Consider the following 25,705-nt stretch of genomic DNA (forward strand, 5'->3'; position numbering starts at 1 on the left):
ATAGATATTTTTATAGAGAAATGTGCAAAATTTATTTTACGAACAATTAACCTTATTAAATAGTTGAAAAAAAGAGACAAACAGCATATGAAATGTTATTTGCACACGCTTTTTATTTTTTCTTTAAAAACACATTTGTTAACAAATGAATAACTGGAGGTAAATTGTATGTTACTTATTTACAAATAAATAAACAAAATAAAACAAATCGAAAACCCAGTTTTTGAACTTCCAGTGAATGAAAAAGTGAATCATAATTATGAGCCTTCATTGTTCTTTATTTTCTTTCACCAGTCGTTATTAGCACTGGACAAATCAGAGAATAACTTATCCTTTATAACAGGCCTAGGATCCTCCTTTATAGGTGTTTCAATTGCACCGGTCTGTCCTAATAGGTATTCAAACTCTGAAACAGAAAAATAATAAATGTATTAAAATAAAATATACAAAAATAACAACATAATATCAAATAAAACATAGTTTTTACCATCAAGTGTCACATTTGGTCCTCTAACTGCTAATGGACCAACAAGTTGGGTTTTCATATCTCCCTCAAAATAAATAAAAATTGTTGGCAAATTTTTGTCAGGATAATTTGGAATACATGTTGTAGAAACTGACTTCAGAAACTTTACAGTAGGATATTTGGCAGCCAGTGTTTGCAAATATTGGTTAATCAGACTACACAATGGTATTCTTAAAGGGAAGAGAAAAAAATCATCAACTTTGTCAATAGGATGCACAATTTTAATTACCCTTGTCTATACAAATGAAGAACAACCCAAATGCCCACTCCAGCTTTATTGACTTCCTGAATATAATCCTGAGCAGAAATTTCTTGAACAGTGCCAAATTTTGACTTCTCAGCCAATGCTTTTATTTCTGCTATCCTTTTGTTTCGATACTCCAATAGTATTGCCTCATCTTCTGAGTCTTCCAGCTCATCTAATTCATCTAAATCCAATTCAGATATGTCCTTTTTACCTTTAACATTTGAAAAATATACCCTACAGCTTTAAAAGGTCCTACAATCACAAAGATATTTACCATCTCCAACTTGTTTTTGTTTTATTGTATCTTCAACAATAGATACTATTTCATCTTCAGTTATTTCTTTCTCCTTTTTAGGAGGTATGATCCCTTTTGATCTAAGGACATCATTCCATTCTGTATCTTCATTTGGGTCCTAAACGCAACTTATTAATAATTCAAAGAAGGCTTGCAACCAGCAGTTCATTTTAACATACCTGCATCCTCAGATCAAATTATACTAAATTATTTAGACGTGATGAAAAACGAAACAGAAGAAAGTAGTAATTTATGGAAAATAAATGAAAATCTAGGTTAAATATCTCAAAAATGCAAAAGTGTGGTTATCTAAAAATAAATACCGTACTTCTTTCTATGGTACTCGAGCATAGATGATCGTATAGATGATCATAAATGATAATCATAGATGCACTCGATGTGTCAATGTGTAGGTTAAGTTGTTATGACATTCGAAGTTATGAAAAAATTTTTTTGGAGTTTTTTCGGATATTTTATTAATTTATTCAGTTTATAAATAAGCTATTATTGGAATACTTTTATTGAAAGTGTGTATAAGCATTAAACATAAATAATCATGTACAGGGGAAGTGAGGGATCTGGTCCAACGGAACTTGAATCGCAGTTTATCTTACGCCTACCCCCAGAGCCTGCAAGAATACTTCGAGAAGCTATAAACAATAACAGCAATTTAAAAGATCGTTTTACTATTAAAATTGAAAATGATTTAAGACATGGTGAAGTGCGAGTGGATCACTGGCTGCTACCTGGCAAAGTTGTGGATCTTCCCACAGTAGTAGAGTCCCTAAAGACAATTGATGGAAAAAGTTTTTACAAAACAGCAGATATTTGTCAAATATTCATTTGCAAGGAGGAAGATGATCAGACAACAACTGATGAAGAGTCTCCTCAAAAATCTAAGAAAAAAGACCCCAATAAGGTGGACAAAAAGTACTTGTGGCCCCATGGTATTACACCACCAACTAAAAATGTAAGGAAACGTAGATTTAGAAAAACACTCAGGAAGAAGTATGTGGAAGCCCCTGAAATAGAGAAAGAAGTAAAACGTCTGTTAAGAATAGATAATGATGCAGTTAGTGTTAGATGGGAAGTGATCAATGAAGATGATGAAAATAAGGTAAATAAAGGCACAGTAATAAAGAATGAACCTGTAGAACCCATCGACCAACCTGTGGCTGAACATGACATCTTTGGTGGAGCTGTGAGTGATTCTGAAGAGGAAGATGCTACTCTAAATGTATTGGAATTGGATGAAAACAGTCAAAATTCTCTAGAAGATAGTCACCTTACTGACTCAAATTCTGTTATGAATAATTCTGCTGAGAGCAAGTTATTAACCGAATTCTCAAGTGAAATGTTCAGGGAAATGCAAAATTCTCCTTTACTTCAAGACTGCATGGATTATTATCAACAACAACCCAGTGTTTCATATTCTACACAGCCACTGAGCAAAGAAAGTATTTTGACTAGACTTGAAGAATTGCAAGCTGAATTGGCTGACTTGAAAGCCAGACGCCAACAGCAAGAATTGGAAATAGAAAATATTGAGAATATTGCCCTCAGACAAAGATTCCAGGATATTCTAGATAGACTACTGCAAGAACAAATTGAAAAAGAAACTGAACAGTATCAGCTTGAAGAGCTTTTGAAACAGAACGATGAATAAACGTAGATATAATAATAATTTATTTATGCATACTTGTGCATGCCCATTAAATTTATTATAAATAATTTATCGTTTAACGGTGATTTTAGCAAGGATTTTTGAGACATTATATATATCATTTTATTGTATTGTTTTTTTTTTTTTAATATTCAACACTATTCTAAACTTTCAGAAGATTAATAATTGTAAAGTTTAATTTTTTGTTTTCAAAGTGAATCAATAAACATTTGCCGTAATTTTAATGAATGCACCTTTAAAATCAAAATGTTTACTTCTATGATCTTATCTATGCTCCTAGGCTAATGTCAGATATTTTGTAATGTTATGTGTATTTCTAACCTATAGAAGTCAGTTAAATGTTTCTTTTTTATTTTATTAAAAAATTAAGTATTGCAGTTCCTGTTACTATTACATTTTTTGATGTAGTGGGATACATTGCCAGAGTTGATGGAATATCCATGCAGCCAACTTTAAATCCTGACAAAGGTGATTTTGATTACATTTTTCTAAACCGTTGGTCAGTTAGATTTAACAATATCAGAAGAGGAGATATAGTATGCATAGTTTCACCGAAGGATTTAAAGCAGAGTATTGTAAAGAGAGTTGTGGGTTTACAAGGTATTGTTTGTAATTCATTCTTAATTAATAGACTATGCCTTAATGCTCCTTTAAGGTGATGTTATTTCCACAATGAGTTATGAGAAAACTGTTCTAAGAGTTCCAGAAGGACATTGTTGGGTAGAAGGAGATCATGTAGGACATTCATTTGATTCAAACAATTTTGGTCCCATTTCTTTAGGACTAATTACTGCAAAAGCTTCATGTATTGTATGGCCTCCCTCTCGATGGCAATTCATTTATCCCTATTTATCACGTAAACCACTAAATGCTGCTCTTTAAAATATAAAAATGTTGTTAAGAATATAATTTGCAATTGGTCACGTCATTTGTTGATGTTTATGTTAATAACAAGTGTTATATAAGAAAGTTTACATTCGTATTAATATTTATTGAATAAAGCCCACTATATGGAAGAAGAGAAAGAAGAAATGTAGAGAATAATTAAATATAAGATGAGAAATAAGTATTTAGCAAATTTGTAATCATAAAATTCAGAAAAATATAATTTGTTAATCAAATTTGAGTTCTATGGATTTAGCTGTAATTCATGTTCTCTGTGATTTTGAATTCAGCAACTTATTAATCGCACCATCTATAAAAACAATTGAAAAGTTTCCAATTGTTGCAGTTCGTAAAAGTAGTCGACTGTATTTGTTTCCAAATGTCATTTTATATATATTCTAAGTTTGTGTGAGCTTTTGCTAGTATAGAATTTATTCAAGATTATATTTACCCCATGTGTTTTTAAAACGTTGAAAAAGAGAACCATAACTTGGGTGAATATTTTACAGAAACGCTGGATAGTTAATTAGGAACAATGGGTAACGTCTATGCTGCAAGTGCAAGTACAAGTGCACCCTCAGTACCTTGTTACACACCGGATACTGGTCCCGAAAACCCAGGCCCTTTAGAAGAATTACATCAAAAATGTAAAAGTACGTGTACAGAAAGTATTGTTATTTAAAAACATCATTATCGAATTTAAGTTTTCATTTAAATATTTACATCATCAGCAATTCTAACCTAAAAACCTGATTTCACATGTTACTGTTATTTTAGACGTATTCCCTTCGTGTTTCGAAGGAGCACGAGTAATGCTTACCCGTGGACTTAGTAATCATTTTCAAATATCACATACTCTGAATATGAGTTCAGTCACTCCAAGTGGATATAGATTTGGGGCAACTTACGTAGGGACAAAACAAATTTCTCCAACAGAGGCATATCCTATTATGTTAGGGGATATAGATCCCTCAGGAAATTTAAATGCCACTATTATTCATCAGTTACGACCTAAAGTCCAAACAAAGTTTGGTGCCCAGGTAAAGTAATAGTGATATTTAATACATATGAATTGTGAATGTAATATAGCTACAAGTGTCTTTATCTGTTTAAAAAAAGGTACAAAATAATAAATTTACTGCAAGTCAGTTATCTGTCCATTACAAAGGAAGAGACTACACTGCCACTTGCACTGTGGCTAATCCCGATATAATAAATGGAAGTGGAATATTAGTTTTGCAATATTTACAGTCAATAACTCCATCAGTAGCTCTAGGAAGTGAAATTGCCTATCAGAGAGGTCCTGGGACTCCTGGTGGTGAAATTGCTTTACTTAGTTTGGCTGGAAAGTAAGTTTAGTTAATGCATAGAAAAAAATGTAACAAAGCAATCAGTATCTTTACATTTTTAATGCATTCACAGATACACTACGGATTGTGTTCAAGTGTCAGGGTCTGTAGGAGTGTCCAGCATTCATTTGTGCTATTATCAAAAGGCAAGTAAGCAGCTACAACTCGGAGTTGAGTTAGAAACAAATCATCGAATGCAGGAAGCTGTTGCCTCAATTGGATATCAAGTAGATTTACCAAAGAGTGACGTCGTCTTCAAAGGTCAGTGTAAACAAATTATTTATTTAAAAAAAAGCAAACGTCCATAGCTATAATTATTTGTTACCCAATTCCCGGTCTTTCCACGTCATTAATAACTGTTGTGTTATGAGCTAAATAGAATTTTTTTAACAGGACATGTGGATACAAATTGGACTGTAGGTGCAGTTTTAGAGAAAAAACTGAACCCTCTGCCGTTTACATTAGCCCTTAGTGGTGTAATGAATCATACAAAAAATCAGTTTAGACTGGGTGTTGGAATTATTATTGGTTAAAGAATTATACAGAAATGTAATTCTTTATTCTGTTTTGAGAATATCTCGGCTAAATAGTTAAAAAAAGTAAAATTATTAAGTACTGCATTTCCTCATTCAAGAATCGCATTTTTGTAAATTGTGTGGGACATTTATTAGATGATAATAATTCAACGCATTACTTAGATCAATAATACTAGAATTGACTCATAATATGACCCCTTAACAGTGCTCACGAAAGTTTCTGTTTCTTTTTTTAATGGTAAACGTTTGTACTTTGTTATTTTAAAAATTTTCTTTTAGCACACCCCCTTATTAATTATTTTTGTTACTGATATAAAAAGAGTGTACGAATGTTTGAAGAAAATAAAAATTACCTTGTCCATCAACAGAATATTTAAGTCTCATTAATAACATTTTGCATTAATGAAGTAAAGGAATGAATAATTTTCAAAAACAAAGAATTAAGCAGTAAGGCATTTTTTACTATGTTTATACAAAAAAGCTTACAGTTTTTTTTTTCTCGAACACAATGTACTATTATTCGAATAAAATTACACATGCAAATGATACATCATACATACACACTTATACAGAACCACCACTCTTGTTATAATCTAATGACTAGAATAACTTTATTAACTTAAAATGGATTGTGCACAATTAATGAAATTTTTGTCTGCTACCATGGTAATAAACAACTTAAATCGTATACCAGTGAGTTTGTGTGGGCAATAGGCCGTTTATAACAATCACAAAACATTTAATTGCACCTAAACACAATATTTTGTTTTTAAACGCAAAACTTGAGAATTTTTATACAGTTTAAAGATACATCACATTTATACGAAAATTAATATTCAACTTAGAAACTACTCACCGAATAAAATAACACAAATACACAATTAAGTAGATGATAAGCAATAAATATAAACTTTATATTTCGAATTAATGAGTAAAATGGGTGTTCATGAAAAAGAAATTACCATTCTTTCACACTAAATAATATTACTATCGTACAATAGTAGCTCTGCAAAAAGCTCATCGAAAATAATCTCCTGCAGCATAATTATAATAGTACATATTTTATGATTTACTGAAAAATTAATACTGTCGAAAAAGTGACCTTAAATAGGCGTATATAAAAAAACACCTAAAAGGTGTACATACTGATCAGTATTTATATCAATTACATAATATAATAACACATTACATACAAACATACACACAACATTAATATGTAAATGTTTCTCGTTATGTCTATCTTTGTGCTTTTCGAATCTAAATAATTAATAGAACTCACAACCTGCGGCATGTGCTTAAAGAATTAACAAAATAGAGGTATAACGAAAATATGTTTAAAGCAAATTATAAAAATAGGTTTTTTTTTATCACATGTTATCTAAAATCAGATTATTAAATAGTGGAAAATGAAACTTAATACGACGATAAGTGTAAAAAAATACATTTAAAAGTTAATTAGGTAGTAAAATGGATTAATTAATATCCCCTTCAGCTGCATAAAAAGTATTTAAAATACTGTTAATAAAGGTACAGTGAAAATAAAGTTACGTTGATGATCCCTCGCATTTCAGGTGTTTACACATCTCCTTTTCCTGAATATTATCCGGGTTCTCACAATCGAAACTGGCTAAAGATAAAGCGTTTTCGTTTAAAACAGGTGCGTGTTGTAAAACAGCTATTATCCTTGGATCCTTCTCAAAAGGACAATCCACCTGTTTCCAAGCCATAAATTCGGTCACTTGCTTAGCAAGTTGCCAAAATTTTTCGAAATTAACATGTCCATTGGGCAGTCTAGCAAAAAACAAATTGGAATTGAGTGTGGTATCATATGAAAGGGCTCTGCTTATATATTCTTAAACAAATATTAAACCTTATAAAATCCTTTTTTGTGCAAAAAATAAATAAGAAATAATGTTTATCTGTAAATTGAAGAAATTATAGGTTTTCAAAATTATGAAAAGGTACACAAAATTTACTCAAAATGATGAAAAGTTGAACGAAGTTCTTCATAAGGTGCAAATATCTCGATCATAAAAGTAATTTTAGTAAATTAATTACCTATTTGAACACCCTTGGTTTAAAAAGTACAAATCTTTAACAAGTAGACTGAAAAATGGAATAACTATTCGTTGTCTCTGATCCGTTGCCCCTGCGCTTCTCCACATTGCTGCCTTTAAAGTACTTCTGTAGCTGCTAAAATTACTACTCGGGTCCATCTGGTGTTCCAATATCGTAAATTTACCAGATTGTATCTTATGCCACTAAAAATATTTATTAATAATTCATATCGTCTTTGCTCAAGAACTTGATAAAACATAAGCACTTACAGTTTTTTTTAGTCTTGCAACAGGAGACATATTCAAGCCAGCAATAATAGCCATGAGACTATTAAAATTGCCGATGTTAAAACATTCTCGACCTGTTTCTATCCAATACTCTATTACTCTTACTCGTTGTTTCTTTTTCACATGCTTAAAGAAAACATGAAAATAACAAAAGACGTTCGTTTACTGCTTGCTAATTAATGATTTGTTTACTTACTTTCAAAACTTGTGTAGCTACGAAATAGCTAAGCCTGTTGAACCATTGAATGTACTGTTCCAAATTATGAGTTTTCTTAGTATCATTTATTAAAGAACTTTCAATATGAAGATTCTCTTTTGCGAATGCCTGAACAAATTCTTCGGGACCTATGAAAGATAATCGTTCTAGTTCTACATGGGTGAGCTGTTGCGCTAATATTTCTGGTTTCGGACAAAGCTCCAAAATATCTATGTTATCGTCGGCGGAACCTGACTTTTCCTCTAAGGATTTTTCGAACTTTTCCAGGGCCGTTAGTCTTTGTAAAAGATTGTGAAGTAACGATGATACGTGAGAATGTAAAGATGGTTTTGCAATGATACACTGCTGTGTTATTAAACGTAAAAGTTGCATTACTTTTTCTTCCCTAAAATAATAACAATTTTATTATTATCCGATTAAACCATTAAGTTCTAGGTTTATCAACTTACCTAAAATCGTAAGGAAACGTTTCAGTCCATTCTATGAGCAGTTGAACGAGATGTTCCACAAATTTCAAATGTCCTGGTTGAATATCTTTTGTATTTATTGCTGAATTGAGATTTTGCTGGGCTTCATACATATTCTTGACCTTTGTAAGAAGATCAAAAGGCTTAATAAATAGTCTTGAGGAAAGAAGAAAGGCAAATAAATAGGCTCTGTCTGGATAATAGACGTCAGTAGGAACCATATGTTGAATAAGGGCTTCCAAAGACCCTGATAAAAGATTTCCGTCTCGATAGACTAATGCCTAAACAATAAAAATGTTGTCAAATGTATGCGAAAACATTACAATATTCCTACATTATCATTCTGCAAATTAGAGTCGCACGCTAGGTCAGATGATCCTCCTCCTTTAAACGATTTCGAATAAATTTTTCCTGTGGGATGAGTTTGCGGTAAACTCTGTAACAAAAAATAGAATAACTTACTTAAAGAAAGTATTTTTATTAATTAATACTTGCCCTTCTTTTTGAAAAGTCTTTCGGAACAAAATCTGGAACGGCTGGTCCGTGGAGCGAGTGCTAAAAATAAAATAAAAACCATCATTTTAAAGACCACCACAAAATGGACAAAATAATGAAGGCGGGTTAATTGTGTTCTCCAAAACTTCGCAAAAAAACATTAAAATGGAAAATAAAACGTATTTATGGATTACCGTAAAAGAATAAAAATATTTTTCAACTCAAACAAAAAAAAAGGTCTGAAGATGATGTCATCTACCTAATGTGGGAAGTAGTTTAGGCACTTATAAATATTTATATGGGAAGGTAATGGTAACATTAACAAAATTTTATATGTACATAGCTTGAAGCAACTATGACAAGTTAAATTTATTTCACTCTCAGCTTTTTAAGTATTGCGGGGCTTTTAAAGAGTATTTTTGGTTGCTTTTAGCTTTTAATTGATTACTTACCGAAGTGTAATCTGTACCAGAATAACCATTTATATTGTTAAGTTTGCACTTCCTAAACTTATCCAATAAATCGTTTTTATAATCGGTCTCATCAAGAGAACTAAATGAATCGATCGAACTTTGCGTGCAATCGATTTTGGTATTAGTTGTTGCCGCTGAGTTTGTTAGATGTCCCGAATCGTTACTTAAGCATTTATTTAACATATAATCAGGTGGTGGGACCGAATCATAACTAGATGTACTAGAGAACGATCCCTTTAATTTGTCGTCTTCGCTTTTAAGACCGTATTTCTTGTTCCTGTTTTTATTCGTTTCATCACGAACTTTATTGTTTCCATTTGGTGAGTTATAATACTGATGATGATGAGAGCCACTAAGTACGTCCGATGATTGAACGATTCCCACCTGGCAAATTAGGCACATTAAAACGTTAAAGTGGTATGGTATTAATGGTCTGTTAAAAATAGCATGCCTATTTCGTGTTCTAAAATTGAACTTGAATAGTTCTGAGAGTGAAAAGTGCGCTCTCTTGGCTCATTAAAAAAAAATATTGCATGGTTAAGGTTTTCAATGGCCACTGTTTAGCAGTGAAGTGTTTGTATTTGGCTTTAGACCATCTCAATGGTTAGCATCTTTGGGAGTTCTTCTGATGAAGCTCCACTTTCTTCATCAGTAGAATTCCTGAAGATTAACCGCGCACTTTAGAGAAACTTTGAAGAATAATAATAAAACACTTCTCTGAAAAGTTAATCGTTCTTTGTTGTACTAACCGGTTCATAAATTTCACTGATGGCGCTAGTATAAAAATTATGCTCTTTTGTTTCTCTGCTCCTTTCGTCGACAATTTTGCCATCCCTAGAAACAGTGACTTCTTCCTTCGTAACAGTGGTCGATTTAATACTTAACGATGTGTCAAGTTTCACAGGAGCCTTAAGAATACCCGTTTTAATAAGCAATGTATTCAGCAAATCACAGGGAGGAACTTGTCCTGTTATTAAAGCTTGTTTTATAGCGCGTCCATCTCGTCCTTCTAAAGTAACTGGAATGCCATTTATAAGAAGTACTTCTTCTTCTTTGATAGAAGACTTTTTTTCACAATCAACCACTTTTGCTCGTTTGCCCAAAATTTGTTCAACTGTCTCTTGTATTTCTGGATCGTCCATGGCTGTAGAATTGTTGATTATTTTCTTAATGAATTATTTAATACCAAACAAGTACACAATTTGTGATAAATAATATACGTAAAAGTAGAATATTATTCTCTAAAATTTGAATCAAATATTTTAAGCATATTACTTATATAACAAAAATACACCTATGCTTTGAGGGTTGTATACGTTCATGGTCAAAATGTAATAGTGAAATTGTTTTTGAAGTAGTTTCTCGCGTTTTTTTCTTTCTTAAGGGTAATGATCAAATAACCCCCTACGTCTGGAAATGTTTATTGTTCGGGAGTGCAATTTGTGTCTATAGTCTTGGTCCATGGTCCCCAAATTTCACCGTAAAAATAAGAGGTGAGTGGCATGCATATGTGGTAGCTTGTTTGCTATTCGACATCGTTTTCCTTAATTTCTTTACTTGGTATTTTTTATGCCTTACGACTCTGAGAATGTTAATAACGGTTTTATACATTATAACCCTTTAACAAGTATCGTTATACTCTAGCTAGCTTATGTTAGACAACAGGTATTTGTGTTGTCATAGTACTGATAAAGGACATTGTAGGGAATTAAATTGGTCTTTTTACATTTTGTTTCTCTCAAATATAATCTTCAAAATATTGTTATTGATGCTAAGATATTAAAATAACAAGTATTAATTTATATTCTTCATCACGTGGTTTTAATCCAAAATAGTAGTACAAGTAAACTAATCAGCACTTGGGCTATTAGTCACTAGATGGCCAAAATTAAACCACGCCCCCCACGCTATTTTTTACAGTAAATTAGGAAAATAAAAGTCTTAATTTAAAGTAAGATTAATTAATTAGTGTTACAACTTCAATATAATTGCCACAAAAATTCGGTAAGTCTATTAACGTACACTGTTTTTAACTTAACAAAAAATTAGGGATGTACTATTTTCGTTTCAAATTAAAATAAGATTTAGTTTTGTGCATTTTACATCTACAAGCTTGATAAGAAGCAATAAGATGATAAATCTACTATTAAATACTACATGTAGGTTAACGTCTGATAATATATCAATGACGTTCTTATCGTACTATTCATTCATATAATCAAAAGTGTTGTTTGCCTCCCTACCTCACCGTTTCCGATTATGCGTTTATTATAGTATGACATTTTCGTGTTTTATTTTTATAAACGCTACCCTCTTTATGTATACATACGACTGTCAGAGGGTGAAATTAGAATAGCCACGGAAATGGATGTTCCGCAAATCCATTTAAAGCAGCCCTTAAAGTTTTGCAATTTCATTCTTGCCTTCAATACCTTTTAGTGCATAGGTACCTAATATACATTCTCAATTCATTCGTACTATTCCAATAAATATTTTTATTGGTTATTACTGAAAGCCAAATAACGACGTTGATATTTCGCCAACTGGAATGACTTAGCTTCTTTTGCAAAGCATCAAAGTACGATGTTGCTCAGAGTCAAAAAGTTTTAAGTTGAATGTCCCAAAAAAACAAACAAAAAATGTAGAGGGACATTACAAGTTGAACGAACTGATATCCGATTTAACCGATAGGATTTAATATATTTTTTTGCAGTTATTATTTCTGATTTAAAAATAGAACTAGAAATTATAAGATTATATAGATTAGTACCACCTACATACATAACGTAACGCGAATTATTAAGTTGCGTAATACAAATATTACTTACGATTAGTTTATTAAAGATAATTTTATCAATTGGCTAAGAATAGCGTATTATGCATGTGGTTTCTACAGGGTGTTGAATTCTGATCATAAAATCAAAATTTAGATTTTCCAAAAAATAAATATTATACATATACATTCTTAAAGGCGTTAATTTAATATTTGTATTACAATATTCTTTGTTCTTTTTCGTATTCAAGGACAATGACTTTTTTGCCAAATCTGTATTTATATTTTTTTTAACTACAATAATCCCTGTTATCCTTAGATTATTGTACTATTTCGAACCGTAGAGCACGCTGTATACCTACTAAACGGTTGAATCCAGTTATCTTTTATGACCGAAGCGTGGAACACCCTGTATGTACCAGCGCTAGAAAAACGTGTGCGTACATATCTATTAAAAATAAATTACATTGTTTGTTTAGGTTTGGTAATATGTGTATAATATTGTAACGAAAAGGCTGTTTGTTTTTTTTAAACGTGTTTTTAATTGTAAGCACGTTCTATATTTGTGTGTGTGAATATGGTTATTAATCATAAAATTTATGCATGTAAGTGTAGGTATCTAGTCGCGACTATAAATATCCCAAAATAAGCGTATTCTTACTGTATTTTGGGTTTATCAAAAATTTCAGTGGACTTGTTTGGTAGCAATTGGGGTTTATTTTTATATACTTATCTGAAATACCTTTTTCGAAAACGAAAATTTGTGAAGAGCCAAGCTACATAAAATGTATATTTATCCAAAAATTTACGGTCGCACGACCAGCTTGATTTGTAATATAACGAAGTTGAGGAACAGCATCAGCAAACACCAATACACAGTTCACTAAACTATTATAAAACCACTTGGTTGTCGATGTGAGTAAACGTACCCTTTTTTTCATTCAAACCAATCGCATATTACAGTGAGACGGTCATAGCGAAAATAATTTGCCGTAAACGATCGAGAAGGTTAAATGTATTTAGTTTTGAATAAGATTTTTAAAAACATGAATTTCATTTGTTTGTAAACATTCATCAACACCAAACACTAATAAAAGTACCGCACTCTACGCGTCCATACACAGCAACTGAGAGAGGAATAGCGTCGAAGTAGACAGAGAATTCAACGATCAGACCTTGCAAATGACTCACCGCGCGTACCGCCATCTTATTGACTTCAGTTTCTCCTGGTTTTCTCTGTCCCAAATACACTACCGAGTATTATATTTACGGGCGCGATAAAGGAAAGTATACATATAAACCAGACACTTTTTGAAGAGTTATTAAAATTATACATTCCAAAAGTGGTTCAAGTGGTCGGTTTTTTCAATCGCATTCTCTAGGCGCCTGACAACAAAATAAATGGCGCCTTTTGTTGTTTGTTCTCGTTCTGATACCCCACCCTCGGGCTTTGTACGAATTAATTAAAAAAATTGGATTTAAATATCATTATTAACGTAAATAAACGCCTAATATGTACCTAGGTGAATGTACCCATAGAAGGAAAAAATTTACAGTAATTAAATTTGCTAATGAAAAAGTTTGTTTAAACTATACTGCACAGTTAGCAATTATACTCGAATCAAACTGCAAACAAATTCATTGTTTCAAAAATATTTAAACAACTTTATCTACTATTCAATGTCATGTCAATAATTGACAGGTGAAAATAGAAAATAGAAAACAATATTTATATCATACCTGTCCCATTTATTATGCAGAAGAGATATATTATTAAAGGTCACCTTGTAGGCTCCAATTAAACATAGAAAATCGCTCGTGAAATTACTGGGAGATGGGAGATAGTTATTAAACTTTGAGAAGTGATATTTATAGAAGAATGTACGTAGAATCTCATAGTGCTAACCGTTCTTGAGTGCGGTATCAGATAGATACTTTTCGGCATTACTTTTGCTAAACATATAAAACAATTNTTCTTTATAAAAAAAGGACCAAAATCAATTAATAGGTGCTAACCGTTTTTGAGTGCGGTATCAGATAGATACTTTTCGGCATTACTTTCGTAAATCATTGAATTTATTGATAGATGGAGGTTGTATACTAACCCTCAGGTGGCAATCACCTTTGCATAGTTATTACTTTATTTTGATTATTCATTTGTGATCAACCTCTTTGTCCTGTCCATTTCGCTCCATACCCGGGTAAAATCGCTTTAATCCCGTCTCCTTGTATATGCACTAATTATTGTTACGTCTATGAACCCCTGTAGGAAAATGAGTTAAGTGGAGGGTCCTTTTAAAGCAGGTCGATACCTAACTACTTCCCAACTGCTTTACTTACGATTAGTTTTCATCATGTTTATTATAAAGGGGAAATGCTTGGTTAATAAGCAAGTAAATGCTTTTTAGCAAGTTAATCTAACAACAGTAGGAATAGGAAATAAATTAGAAAACATTCATTTGAATCACTTACCTTAGGTTTTTGATTTAGACCTGCTGGATGCTGACTTTTATCACCCTGAAAAGATAATGCAAACATTGAGGAATATTTTTGCCTTTCTTAACTCAAATTTCTTATATGTTAATGTTTAAAAAAGCGACTATCTGGTATGCTTGGAGCGAACTAAAAACAGATTGTTTTATTGGTTGGGAATTAGTGTAGGCCATTTGTTCGTTTAAATTTTATTCGAAATAGATGTACTAATAATGAATGCGTTAACCGTAAATGTTTTGAGATACATGCCTACATGTGTGTGCATTGACGGTTACTCGTATACTATTGATAAAAGAACTTGTCATCGCTCGTGTCTCCACTCCAATAATGATAAGGGTTACGCATAAGTTTTTATTTTTCGACGTGTTATCAGTAGTGTTGTAAACATAACATGCAACGAATTTTAATTTGGCATAGAATCATCTTTATAAATAGTATTTATTGCGTAATTAAAATGTTGGAAGCAAGGGATTTCAGCAAAGAAAAAGAAAACGACATTCCAGACAAAGACGACATTTAATGTAAAAATACAACGAAAACAAACCTCTGACCATTTCTTGTTCTGGGGCAATCTGAGTTCGATACTTTTTATTTCTTGTATTTGCTTGACCGTCCTTTGCAAATCGGCTTGGAGTTTTTGATGGATCTGTTTCTGAACCATCATCTTTTCGTCTATGTCTTCGGCGATGTACCCCGTTGTCATGCAATTCTGACTTTTGGCGACCATTTCCTCTTTTTCCAGTCGTTGCAGGAGCAATTCTTCCAGCTTCTTTGTCGACTGCTCGTATCTGCTTTGTTTGTACAACTTTTGGCCAACGGTTCGTTTAATTTGCGACGAAATCTGACCAACATCTTCGTTCTTTTCGAAATAAATACTACTCGAACGTGCCGAATTTGATTTAGAAATATCTTCGTCGCTTTTTTTCGATAAACAATGCCTCTGTTCAGGTTTCAACAAGAATTGCTCGAGAGCTTGTGCCGTTGGAACTGGACCAGGTTTCTTGAGTTCTTTCAATGGATATTCGGGTTGCGAAAATTTCCTCTGATGTCCAAACTGTTTGAACTGGTTGAATTCGTTGTTGTTTTTAATAGTACAGTCTGGTTGCGATGGGATTCTTTTGCCGAGTTGTGTCTTTTGCTGCTGGTCGTGTTTCAATTTTAATAGGGCTTCCCTTTGTAGGAACTCGTTAAAACCACCCGAGTCGGATGAGTTCGAATCGATAGATTCTACTTTTACTACTGATTTACACGTTTTGTTCTCTTTAATTCCGGTGATACCGCAGCAGTCGTTGCTAACGTTGGATAGAATACTGCAGCAAACTGTACTCGGTGAACTCGATGATTCTTTACTGCTCGAAAACTGATCGTTTCGTTCGTCATAGTGTTTGTAACTGTTGTTGGTTTTCGTGGTTTGGAAGTGTTGGCATTTCGAATAATTACATGTCGAACAATGTTCGATAACGGATTGATGACTACTGCTCGTCTGTTGTTGGAAGGCACGTTGCTCATCTGATTGTTGTGTGGAAGGAGGAGGATCCTTGTGGAAGGCCAAAGGTCTGGTTCCAGAAAATTCGTCCTTTAAAGTCTTCCTCTCATTGTGTGAGTCGTCTTGGTAATGACTGACCGATTTATAGGTCGTCTTCTGGAGGGACTGCTGCTGCTGTCCGAATTTTTGGAATGCAATGTTCACAGGTGGAATGTATTTTGGTTTCGAGGCAATCGTAGGTTTAGCATTCGATACTTTCAAACCTTCATTTTCTGGCCTTTTGTGATGGTCCTGCATTTCTTATCTATTGCCTCAAACTGCACATCGTTACACACGTTTGTTAAGGGATGTTTTAGCACTTACAGCTTTCTGATAAATAATATATAGGTTACCTACGGATTTATTGTGTAATTATACTCTCCATATCGTGAACTTTTTACCACTACACCCGCATCATAGTTGAAACTAAACGATTTTCATTTTAATTTTGTTAAAAGCTTACAGATCATTAGAATCTTAAAATATTTCGATGTTTAATTGTGACTGCGAAATGGACTTTTCATAATAAAAACAGGCGTGAGCGCAAGGGTGACACCCCTTTGGGGTAGCTAAATTTGGGAATGTTAGCTAGCGACGTCTACCGACGTCTAACTAAGGGTTGTATGAGCATTTTATATTGTTTTCTAACTATAAAATAATGAATTAAGATTGTGATTATACATAATTGGGATTAATACGTGCGCAGTTTTAAATTATTATTTTCTTGTTATAATAATCAGCAGGTACTATGAAATAATTACACCGTTTTATGAAAATTAATCGATTGTTAAAGCCAAACCAGTGGTACATTGTCATCATTACGTTATATTTTTCAACTTATAACGTTTTTTAAATATTAAAAGATTCTTCAGTGGATAAAGTTTTTCGTTTACAAAAATTTGGCGCTCACATTCACTGAGCCAATAGACTGTAGATGGCGCAGCAGGAAAATGTTCTGTAAACTTCCCCTTTACATTCGCAGGTTCAATACTACAGTTGCGTGGCATCGATTTTTCTTATTTTTTTTTTGTAATTAACTCAGCTTGGTAAATTAATATACAAGGTGTTTTGTCTTTTGGGAGATACAATAGTATTCTTTTTAATTATTGTATTTTTGATCAATCTTCTAATTACCATTTATTAGTTTAGGTACCATTTGGCTAGTTGTTTTGGTATTTTAGTTTAGAAGAAGCGTGTTTGTTGCAATGTTGAGATATTTCTCATGGAATTAAGCATATATGAGTGTATAAATAATAAAGGAATGTTTCTGATTTTAATTGTAAGTTGCTTAACTGCTTCTTTATAAAAAAAGGACCAAAATCAATTAATAATAACATGAAAAGCTTTAAATAGACAGAAAATAAGTGGGTATACCACAGCGACAATTTTAATATACATAAAAGTATTACTATCGGATTTAGATTTTGAAGTCACTTATTGTGTCGTCTAATTCACGTGTCTAACCGACAATGGGAAAATAATAGTCTTTTTAGTAGGTGTATATGTATACAAGTTAAATCGATTATTTTACACCAGTGTGAACTAGTTTTTCCTTAAATCAATGCTCATGTGTTTGTATTGGTAACCAAGTAACTCTTCCGTGACAAGCTATACCAGCAACCCCCTTAAACTTTGTGCATCGTCCTTCAACAATGTATACCAAAAAAAGGAACAAGGAAAAATCTCACATACCTACAAATAAGAATAGCTAAAGCTCACCAAGTTGTCATTTTCAGAAAAGATTACGGAAATTGAAATGGACAATATTACTTCTTTTGATACAGGAATGGTTTCTATATTCATCATATTTTAGCCCTTACAAAAAGGGTATTTCGATAATTATTATGTTAATTCGCAGTCATCAAAAACAGAAAATTATTAAATCATTAGGTGTTTATTGAGATAACAACATGTTCTTTAAGGAACGACCATTATCAGTAAATACTCCTGAATTTTTTAGTTCATGGGGGTACTGTTTTGTATTAAAATTGTAGAACTGAAATAGAGAAGCAGAATTTTGTTATGTAGTGGTTAAAGGGGGTTTTTACGTCATTAGGAGGGAATCTACTGATACTCCCACCACCCCCTCTCGCTGACGCATTGCGCAATGTGGGGGCAACGAATTGAGGATTCACTCACTTCGCCATACCATTTGTACAAAATTCATTACTTCCTGTAAGGCAAATAAGATACATATGCATCATTTTTTATGGGGCATTTGTCAGAGAAATAATGAGTTATTTCTTTCTTCTTTCAATTTTTTTTAACAAAGCGTAAAATATTTTGTTAAAAAAAAAAACAAAATTTTGATAGGAGTATGTATGCTTTTTCTGCAGCTACTCGGTAGAAGGAATGAGACTTTTTAATGATTGTAGTCGCGTTCAGCAGGTGTTGCCACAAATGACCCTCTTGCAAACGACCCTTTTGACGAGGGCGAATCTCATTAATCAGTGTTGTATTGAGCGTGTTGAGTTTAATACCCACCTGCAATCGTTATAGTCGCCTTTTTGTAGAATCGAATCGATAACATATCATAATTCTTTCGATCAATATTGTAGAGAACTGGAGATTCTAAATTATGAATCTACTTTTAAGTTATTCTTTGTTTTTGAACGTTAAAGCATAATTTTTTATTTCTATTTAGTTCGTGGACGTGGTGGTAATGAGTACCCCTTTCCCGTTATCAAAAAAATTACCGTCCTAATCGGATAATAATTTTCATGATGTCAATTTGTCATTCGGTATAGAAAAACGTACTTTTTTAACAGTTCGTGTAGCAAAATATCAACCTTGCGTGACGGTGTTTCCGGTGGTACCAGGCCTTGGCAAGCCATAAGGAAATACGCAAACTCAGCCGTTGCCAAGCATCGAAGTATTGTTAAAACATTTGAATGCCTACCTATACACCTACCTACCAAAAGTTCTACTACCTTATTTAGTTCGTACAGTTTTCGAGAGTGTTACTCTTAAAAAGTGCCTTTTAAATATCACCACCGATACTATACTCTCCCTGTTAAAAATTATTATAATTCGGAGCACGTCTTAAACCTGTGTTTAATTAAGTACCAAACTAATTTTGATAAACCAACAATTCAATAATTGGATTATGTGTTTTTGTAAGAAAAATCTACCTCGGGGCAAAACAATACTCCTTGAGTTTGTCAAAAGGTATACATATTGTAAGTACAACGGAAGGTTTAATTTTTTTTTTTTGTAGAATCGCCGGAAGTAAACTTAATTAATCATCGTATCGCAAAAATCGCATTCAGACAACAAAAGGTTAATTATATTTCAATTATGCGTTGCCATCACTCGGTATTAATGTAATATTTGTTTTTGTTTGAATATTATTTAAAGTTTTTAATCAAAATGTTGAAAAAAATCAAATTTTAATTTTATACCCGATTAGCGTTTTCGAAAATGAAGATACATAATGGCATGCAGCGGTTAACGATTGCTTGGGTAAAGTAGATGATTAGCGACGCCGACGACGAGCACGGCCCGACGCGACGCGTCGGTCTCAGATCGGCTGGGAAAGCATATTGACTGCCGCAGTGATAGCGTGACGCTGTGACGTAATAAATTACTTATCGTGGGTGAATACATCATTCCAGTTTACTATTATTATTCGTTCGAATGTCATGAAAAGTTTTATTTTCCGCCAAAAAAAATATTAAAACTGAGGTAATTCTGAATTGTACTTGGCAATTAATTAAAAACTGTTTTGGTACTAATTGAAGAAACAGATAATTTTACATGGGCACAATACAAGGGAATAGAAAAAGTTATATTTCAAGGGTAATGTATTTTATGTGTGCATGTATTTTTTATACATATGTGGGCATATTAATTTTGATAGTTTGTAGAATTAATGTTAAATTATTTTCTGTGTCCGAATCTTGGCACTGGAAGAATTCACAGATTGCTTTATAATCGTGATTCTTTTATTGCCACACTTCGTGCATAGAATTTCAACCCCGCCGTCTGGTACTTACCCCCTAATCGAGTTGGTTGGTGTTGGTGCTTTTTTTACCAACTTATTGTTGTTAAAAAATGGTGAAGGCGATGCATACCATAGATTATTGTAAATATATGTGTACGTTTTTGTATTTGTAATAATAAAACGAATGCTTTATATTGAAATAATTTAATTTTTGAGTTAGACCCTTTCTACTTCTTAGTACTTACTAGAACTAATATTTACAACTTCTATGTGTTGTTGTCGAAAAGTGAGAATTAAATAAAACTATGGCAAGTACAGCATATTAAGATTAAATTTTATACCTACATACATATGTAATGAATTTGGAATGTTTTTATATTTAACTTTGAGTTTGTTCTGTACTACATACATACCAATTTAATTATTAATCCGCATTTTAATAAAAAAGCTTAAAGTTCCGTTTTATTCGTCTTTTCAACTGAATCAATAATTATTTATTCCAGTTGAACTAACAACGTAATATTTTTTACAGTGCCTAATAAGCAGTTTTACGAAGGGATATATTTCGACTGCAAACTTCTTGGGCAGATAAGCAGTTCACTACACATTAAGGAGGTAAGTAAAAGCTTTAATTTAGGATTAAACAAAAAACAAATGCCATAATTTCTGTTATTTAATTACATCCCATTGCTTTATCTTAAAACTTTTTATTGGTTTTTGCGAATTTTTCTTACGCATAATTAACCCTTTAAAGTATAAAATATAATTAAATAAAAATTATACAAAATGATTATTTAAATTATTACATTTTGACACATTTAAGTTCAAAAGAAAAAATGAGCATAAATAAATAATAACTTCAATTGTAATACATGTTTTTCTTAAAAGAACCCTTCACAATCGTAAAAAAAGAAAATTCTTTGTCGGTTATTTAAAATATTTTTGTGGCATTCTGTTATAAATAAATTACAAACCTTTGGCTGATACAAAGTAGTTATTTTTAAATCCTAAAACGCGCGAAAACTATTTATTCCCAAAATTCACCCGTATAGTATGCAATCGCGTGTAAAGCGATGTATGTAGTGTTGCATACGCACAGTACTCCCATAATTTGAAAAAAGATAAAACAAAAATTAAACGAGATTTTTTTCTTAATAATCTTAAGTTTGTCAAGTTAATATATGTATACCAATTCTTTAATTATATTATATTCTAATATTTTGTATACGGTTGATTCTGTATGAAACAATTGTATGTTTTCTTTTTTGATATAATTATTGACTGATTATTCCTTGATGAATGTCTCCCTTATTAAACAAGCTGAAAGTCTCAATGTATAAAAGAGTCCTTATAAGGCATCAGTAAGAAGAATCCTATAGTTGGAAATTACTGGGGTACACTTTGAAACCTTAATTTAAAAACTTCGTTTTTATTTGTTGATAAATATATAAAATAATTANAGAATTTCAAACTTAGACAACTGCCAGGGTGCACTTTCAGCCCTCAATTTAAAAACGTCGGTTTTATTCCTATGATAAATTAATTTCTCCCTCATTAAACGAAATGAGTGCCCCAAAATATAGAGAAGCTGTTATAAGGCATCAGTGAAAAGAATTTTATAGTTTAATTTTAAAAATTTTATGTTTTAAATTATCGGAGTGCACTTTGAACCCCTAATTTAATAACGTTGTTCTTATTGCTTGCTGCACCGATGATGTGAATTCTCTGCAGCACAGTGGGTTGTCTACACGAATGTCAAAAAACTTGATTAATATATTAACTTGATGGATCAGTTTTTATTAATTTAACAATTAAACCGAGTTAGTTACAATTGAACGCATCTTAAAATCTATCATCTATGGTATCATAGGTATAGAAAGAATTTTCATTTTAATCTTCCGGTTTACATTATCTATGATCTTACCTTCACTTCGATTTTCGAGATTGCTTCGAGAAGACGGTGTGCTGCCATTTTTGCTGTCCATAAATGGGAACGATGTCTGAAGGTATTTAACCCTAATCCTTATTAGATTTTTATTTAATAATGTGGAATGCTCTTCAGTTTACTGATTGATGTATTTCAGTTACCGTTGCTTCGATTTTTTTTGAAGTGACGGTGGCGTGTTGGTTTCGTGCTCCAACTTGAAATCCATCTTAGTATCTTGCCCACCACTTGTCTAATGTGAATTTTTATAGATTCTTAGTTTATTTGAGGTCGAATAATTAGGGTTTTGTTAGAATTTTTGAATTTTGAAAACAGGTTTAGGCGATGGTTGTAGATTTTTCATATTGAATCGAAGATTTGCTTTCGTTTTATAGCCAAAATATGTAAAATATTTCTTAAATTATTCTGCCTATAAAATTCTAAATTTCTGTTTGAAAAAATTTAATGTTTGCTTTGTTATTCTATAGATTAGGTTTTAACGACTTGTTTTTTTTTTCTACAATATAGACTTGAGATGACATCCTTGGATTCGATGCACAAACTACTTACAGATGTGATGTTTGAGGTAGTCAGACAAAAATTCTTAGAACCTAGGATGTTAACAATGGTAATTATTATTAAAAATAAAATAATAACAAATCTAGTAAACATATAACTGATGATATTAAATTGTTTCAATAGATTTCTATTAAAACATAATAAATGTAGGTGGAGAGGGTAAATCAAAAAGGAAGCGTGGAGAAGAAAGGCCTCCAAAAAATGCTTGTTTCGCGTGGTTATGGAAAAGGGGTCGTTTCTGGAAATAGTAAGAAATCTTTAATAAATTAGCTGTTTTATTTGCGTTTTTGTTTGTTTTAATTATATTACAAATTTTACTTAATTTAAACATCCCGTCTTTAGTTGATAGTGTAACTAATATTTTTTTCGTCCATTTCTGCAGATCGTCTAATGAATGAGAGAGAATTGAAGTTCAAGTTGATTGAACTGAAACAATATCTACAATGGTGTTACTTTTGGTGGACTACATTCTTGATTTGCTGTTTTCGTCTTCACCTTACAACATTATGCTGTTAATTTTCAACACATGAATGACTGCAAAAGGAGATTTATTTGAATTCCACTGAAACAAATTTTGTTTTGTTATGGTATTCCTTCTGGATTTCGTTTGCTTTTCACACATGCAAACTTGGGAATGGTAGAGTCTACAGTTTATTAAGGTGAGAATACTTGATACAATTAATTTTAATTGCTCTTTATTAATCTGTTACCACCGTATATGTTTCAGATCGACGTTGGAGAAGACAGAGATGACCCCATAGTTAAAATAGTTCTTTATCTTGCATGCTCTATCTAGTAGAATTCGTTAAGTTCATTTTATTCAATTAAATTTTTTATTTTGTATGATTATTTTTGTTCTTTTTGTTTGAAATAGTTGTTAATTGCAGATGTTTTTATTTTTTTTGTATGTAGTAGTAGTAGTAGTGTAGTAGTAGAACTAACACATTTAGTAGTTGTAGTATAGTCTAACCTTGCTTACCTCTTCGCTTAGCTTACTGCATATTCTTCCTAATTTGCTTTGCATTTACCCTACGAGTTCTACATGATTCAACGTTTCGTTATCGTGTGTGTTTCTTCTCACCCTTGTGGAATTAGGGAGGGCCTCCCCGAACGACTTCCCTTGGGCTTAGCTATTTAGTTGATCTTAAAAGTGTCTTATACACTTTTCGCGAGTCTACTCTAGCGTTACTTCCTTTCAGACAGGGTACAGTGGGTTATCTGGAATAGGAGCAATAGGCGACTGCCCAGCTTGCCTTGGCGAAATCTGTCCGATCTTCTCTACCAAAGCTATTAGTATTTGTCGTTAGTCCTTGTAATTGCACTATTCGCTTTCAGGTAACCGAAGAAGACTGAAGACATCGTATTGTTTGCTTTTTATTGTATTTTCTTTGAAATTTCATGTTTTCTTGTCTTTCTTTTACAGGTATTTTGTTTATTACTTTATGAACTGTTATATTATGTAATTGTAACTTAGAATGATAGTTAAAATGTTTCTAAATTGATCTTTTGGCATAAATGTTAAAATTAGATTAAATATTTGTTTATTAAAATTCATTTGGGTGGATAGGGTGGCTATAAGGGGAGATGCGGAGGCCACAGAGGGTTAGGGAGACTTTTTTCTCCTTAATCTTGTGTTGAAATGGTAATATAACAGTTCGTAAGTAATAAGATTTTTTATTGCATATAAATGTGATTTGTTTTCCTTCTCTTACAGGTATTTTCTTTTTACTCTGTAAACTGTTAATTAATTTCCTGGTTTTGTAATTATTAAATACTTTGTATATATTATGTATTAAACTATTACTTGAAATAAATATGTTGTAATTAGTGTAATTAATAAATATATGGGTCTAATAAATATATTTTAATTTTATTAGCTTTTTTATTGAATAATCTTTAATATAGAAGTAATTTACTGAAGAATTAAGCAAAACATTTCAGCAAAAGTTGAATTTTAATTCATGTACATACAAAAACGCAATTCGAGCAATAAGTTCCCATTATTTGGCAAAAATAAAGCTAACGAGAGCGTATTTAGATCATTTATTGAATAATCTTTGATATTAGACGTATTTATTGATAAATTAAGCAAAAATTTTCAACAAAAGTTCGATTTTCGTTCATATAGATGAGTCCTTTTTTACCGGAAAAACCCTAAAAAACACTATAAATAATCATTTTTTGGCAAAAATAAAGCAAGCGGGAGCTCTTTATATCATTTATTGATTAATCTACATCATCAGTTATCATTTATCGATGAATTAAGCAAAAATATTTGGCAGAAGTTCGATTTCGGTTCCCAAAACAATCGACAGGTAGCTATACATGGGTTATTTTTGGGAACTAAAATCGAACACTTGGTCAAATTATTCTCTTAATTCATTAATAAATGACAACTGATAACGGTAATTAATTAATAAAGGATAAGAACTAGCTGTGGCTAGTTTTATTTTTGCCAAAAAATGATTATTTATGGTGTTTTTACGTTTTTTTCGTTCAAGGTCGACCCACGTATAAGAATAAAAATCGAACGAATCGAGTTGAAAATTTTTGCTTAATTGCTTGAATCAAAAATTTTCAACTCGATTCGTTCGATTTTTATTCTTGTACGTGGGTCGACCTTGAACGAAAAAAACGTAAAAACACCATAAATAATCATTTTTTGGCAAAAATAAAACTAGCCACAGCTAGTTCTTATCCTTTATTAATTAATTACCGTTATCAGTTGTCATTTATTAATGAATTAAGAGAATAATTTGACCAAGTGTTCGATTTTAGTTCCCAAAAATAACCCATGTATAGCTACCTGTCGATTGTTTTGGGAACCGAAATCGAACTTCTGCCAAATATTTTTGATTAATTCATCGATAAATGATAACTGATGATGTAGATTAATCAATAAATGATATAAAGAGCTCCCGCTTGCTTTATTTTTGCCAAAAAATGATT

At 31.9% G+C, this 25,705-nt stretch overlaps 5 protein-coding genes and 1 long non-coding RNA gene across 9 annotated transcripts; 4 read left to right on the top strand and 2 right to left on the bottom strand.

The window, feature by feature from the left end:
- Window positions 1-88: 88 nt before the first annotated feature.
- Window positions 89-1,409, bottom strand: LOC108741547 (viral IAP-associated factor homolog). Its single transcript, XM_018476382.2, has 5 exons — window positions 1,248-1,409; window positions 1,048-1,186; window positions 756-984; window positions 488-696; window positions 89-406 (listed from the first exon to the last, which is right to left on the bottom strand). The coding sequence occupies exons 1-5, from the start codon at window positions 1,251-1,253 to the stop codon at window positions 288-290; spliced, it is 702 nt and encodes a 233-aa protein (XP_018331884.1). The 5' UTR covers window positions 1,254-1,409; the 3' UTR covers window positions 89-287.
- Window positions 1,410-1,474: 65 nt separating this feature from the next.
- On the top strand, window positions 1,475-2,862 carry LOC108741552 (transcription initiation factor TFIID subunit 7). Its single transcript, XM_018476386.1, has one exon. It carries the CDS (start codon window positions 1,625-1,627, stop codon window positions 2,732-2,734), a length of 1,110 nt encoding a protein of 369 aa, XP_018331888.1. The 5' UTR covers window positions 1,475-1,624; the 3' UTR covers window positions 2,735-2,862.
- A 176-nt stretch (window positions 2,863-3,038) lies between these two features.
- On the top strand, window positions 3,039-3,726 carry LOC108741554 (mitochondrial inner membrane protease subunit 2). Its single transcript, XM_018476389.2, has 2 exons — window positions 3,039-3,352; window positions 3,408-3,726. Exons 1-2 carry the CDS (start codon window positions 3,091-3,093, stop codon window positions 3,632-3,634), a joined length of 489 nt encoding a protein of 162 aa, XP_018331891.1. The 5' UTR covers window positions 3,039-3,090; the 3' UTR covers window positions 3,635-3,726.
- A 259-nt stretch (window positions 3,727-3,985) lies between these two features.
- LOC108741553 (mitochondrial import receptor subunit TOM40 homolog 1) lies at window positions 3,986-6,210 on the top strand. The gene is made up of 5 exons (XM_018476388.2): window positions 3,986-4,290; window positions 4,415-4,677; window positions 4,757-4,986; window positions 5,060-5,247; window positions 5,380-6,210. Exons 1-5 carry the CDS (start codon window positions 4,173-4,175, stop codon window positions 5,517-5,519), a joined length of 939 nt encoding a protein of 312 aa, XP_018331890.1. The 5' UTR covers window positions 3,986-4,172; the 3' UTR covers window positions 5,520-6,210.
- On the bottom strand, window positions 5,963-16,912 carry LOC108741551 (ras-GEF domain-containing family member 1B). 2 transcript variants are annotated; one of them, XM_018476385.1, is made up of 10 exons: window positions 13,035-13,794; window positions 10,269-10,663; window positions 9,499-9,903; window positions 9,047-9,106; window positions 8,886-8,987; window positions 8,534-8,832; window positions 8,064-8,469; window positions 7,850-7,993; window positions 7,581-7,783; window positions 5,963-7,313 (listed from the first exon to the last, which is right to left on the bottom strand). In XM_018476385.1, exons 2-10 carry the CDS (start codon window positions 10,659-10,661, stop codon window positions 7,067-7,069), a joined length of 2,259 nt encoding a protein of 752 aa, XP_018331887.1. In that variant the 5' UTR covers window positions 10,662-10,663; window positions 13,035-13,794; the 3' UTR covers window positions 5,963-7,066. The 2 variants fall into 2 exon arrangements, with proteins under 2 accessions (XP_018331887.1, XP_018331886.1); XM_018476384.1 differs by lacking the exons at window positions 9,499-9,903; window positions 10,269-10,663; window positions 13,035-13,794 and adding exons at window positions 14,765-14,809; window positions 15,330-16,912.
- LOC108741555 lies at window positions 10,670-23,521 on the top strand. 3 transcript variants are annotated; one of them, XR_001938525.1, is made up of 7 exons: window positions 10,670-11,012; window positions 20,786-20,868; window positions 22,197-22,259; window positions 22,706-22,805; window positions 22,880-23,003; window positions 23,139-23,415; window positions 23,484-23,521. It is a non-coding gene; the product is annotated as an uncharacterized LOC108741555 (long non-coding RNA). The 3 variants fall into 3 exon arrangements; XR_001938524.1 differs by having other exon boundaries at window positions 22,907-23,003; XR_001938526.1 differs by lacking the exon at window positions 22,197-22,259 and having other exon boundaries at window positions 22,907-23,003.
- Window positions 23,522-25,705: the final 2,184 nt, after the last annotated feature.

Source organism: Agrilus planipennis, unplaced genomic scaffold (genome assembly GCF_000699045.2).
Source record: "Agrilus planipennis isolate EAB-ADULT unplaced genomic scaffold, Apla_2.0 scaffold232, whole genome shotgun sequence".
NCBI classification, from domain to species: domain Eukaryota; kingdom Metazoa; phylum Arthropoda; class Insecta; order Coleoptera; family Buprestidae; genus Agrilus; species Agrilus planipennis.

Excerpts from the sequence above, each read along its gene's own strand:
- LOC108741547 (XM_018476382.2), bottom strand. Across the intron at positions 985-1,047 it reads ACAAAAACAAGTTGGAGATG|GTAAAAAGGACATATCTGAA; the intron begins GTAAATATCTTT and ends CAAATGTTAAAG. Across the intron at positions 697-755 it reads CTTCATTTGTATAGACAAGG|AATACCATTGTGTAGTCTGA; the intron begins GTAATTAAAATT and ends CTTCCCTTTAAG.
- LOC108741552 (XM_018476386.1), top strand. The coding sequence starts at position 1,625 with ATGTACAGGGGAAGTGAGGGATCTGGTCCAACGGAACTTGAATCGCAG.
- LOC108741554 (XM_018476389.2), top strand. The coding sequence starts at position 3,091 with ATGTTTCTTTTTTATTTTATTAAAAAATTAAGTATTGCAGTTCCTGTT. Across the intron at positions 3,353-3,407 it reads GAGAGTTGTGGGTTTACAAG|GTGATGTTATTTCCACAATG; the intron begins GTATTGTTTGTA and ends TGCTCCTTTAAG.
- LOC108741553 (XM_018476388.2), top strand. The coding sequence starts at position 4,173 with ATGGGTAACGTCTATGCTGCAAGTGCAAGTACAAGTGCACCCTCAGTA. Across the intron at positions 4,987-5,059 it reads TTACTTAGTTTGGCTGGAAA|ATACACTACGGATTGTGTTC; the intron begins GTAAGTTTAGTT and ends ATGCATTCACAG. Across the intron at positions 5,248-5,379 it reads GAGTGACGTCGTCTTCAAAG|GACATGTGGATACAAATTGG; the intron begins GTCAGTGTAAAC and ends TTTTTTTAACAG.
- LOC108741551 (XM_018476384.1), bottom strand. The coding sequence starts at position 16,568 with ATGCAGGACCATCACAAAAGGCCAGAAAATGAAGGTTTGAAAGTATCG. Across the intron at positions 14,810-15,329 it reads AGAACAAGAAATGGTCAGAG|GGTGATAAAAGTCAGCATCC; the intron begins GTTTGTTTTCGT and ends TTATCTTTTCAG. Across the intron at positions 8,988-9,046 it reads AAGACTTTTCAAAAAGAAGG|AGTTTACCGCAAACTCATCC; the intron begins GCAAGTATTAAT and ends TTTTTGTTACAG.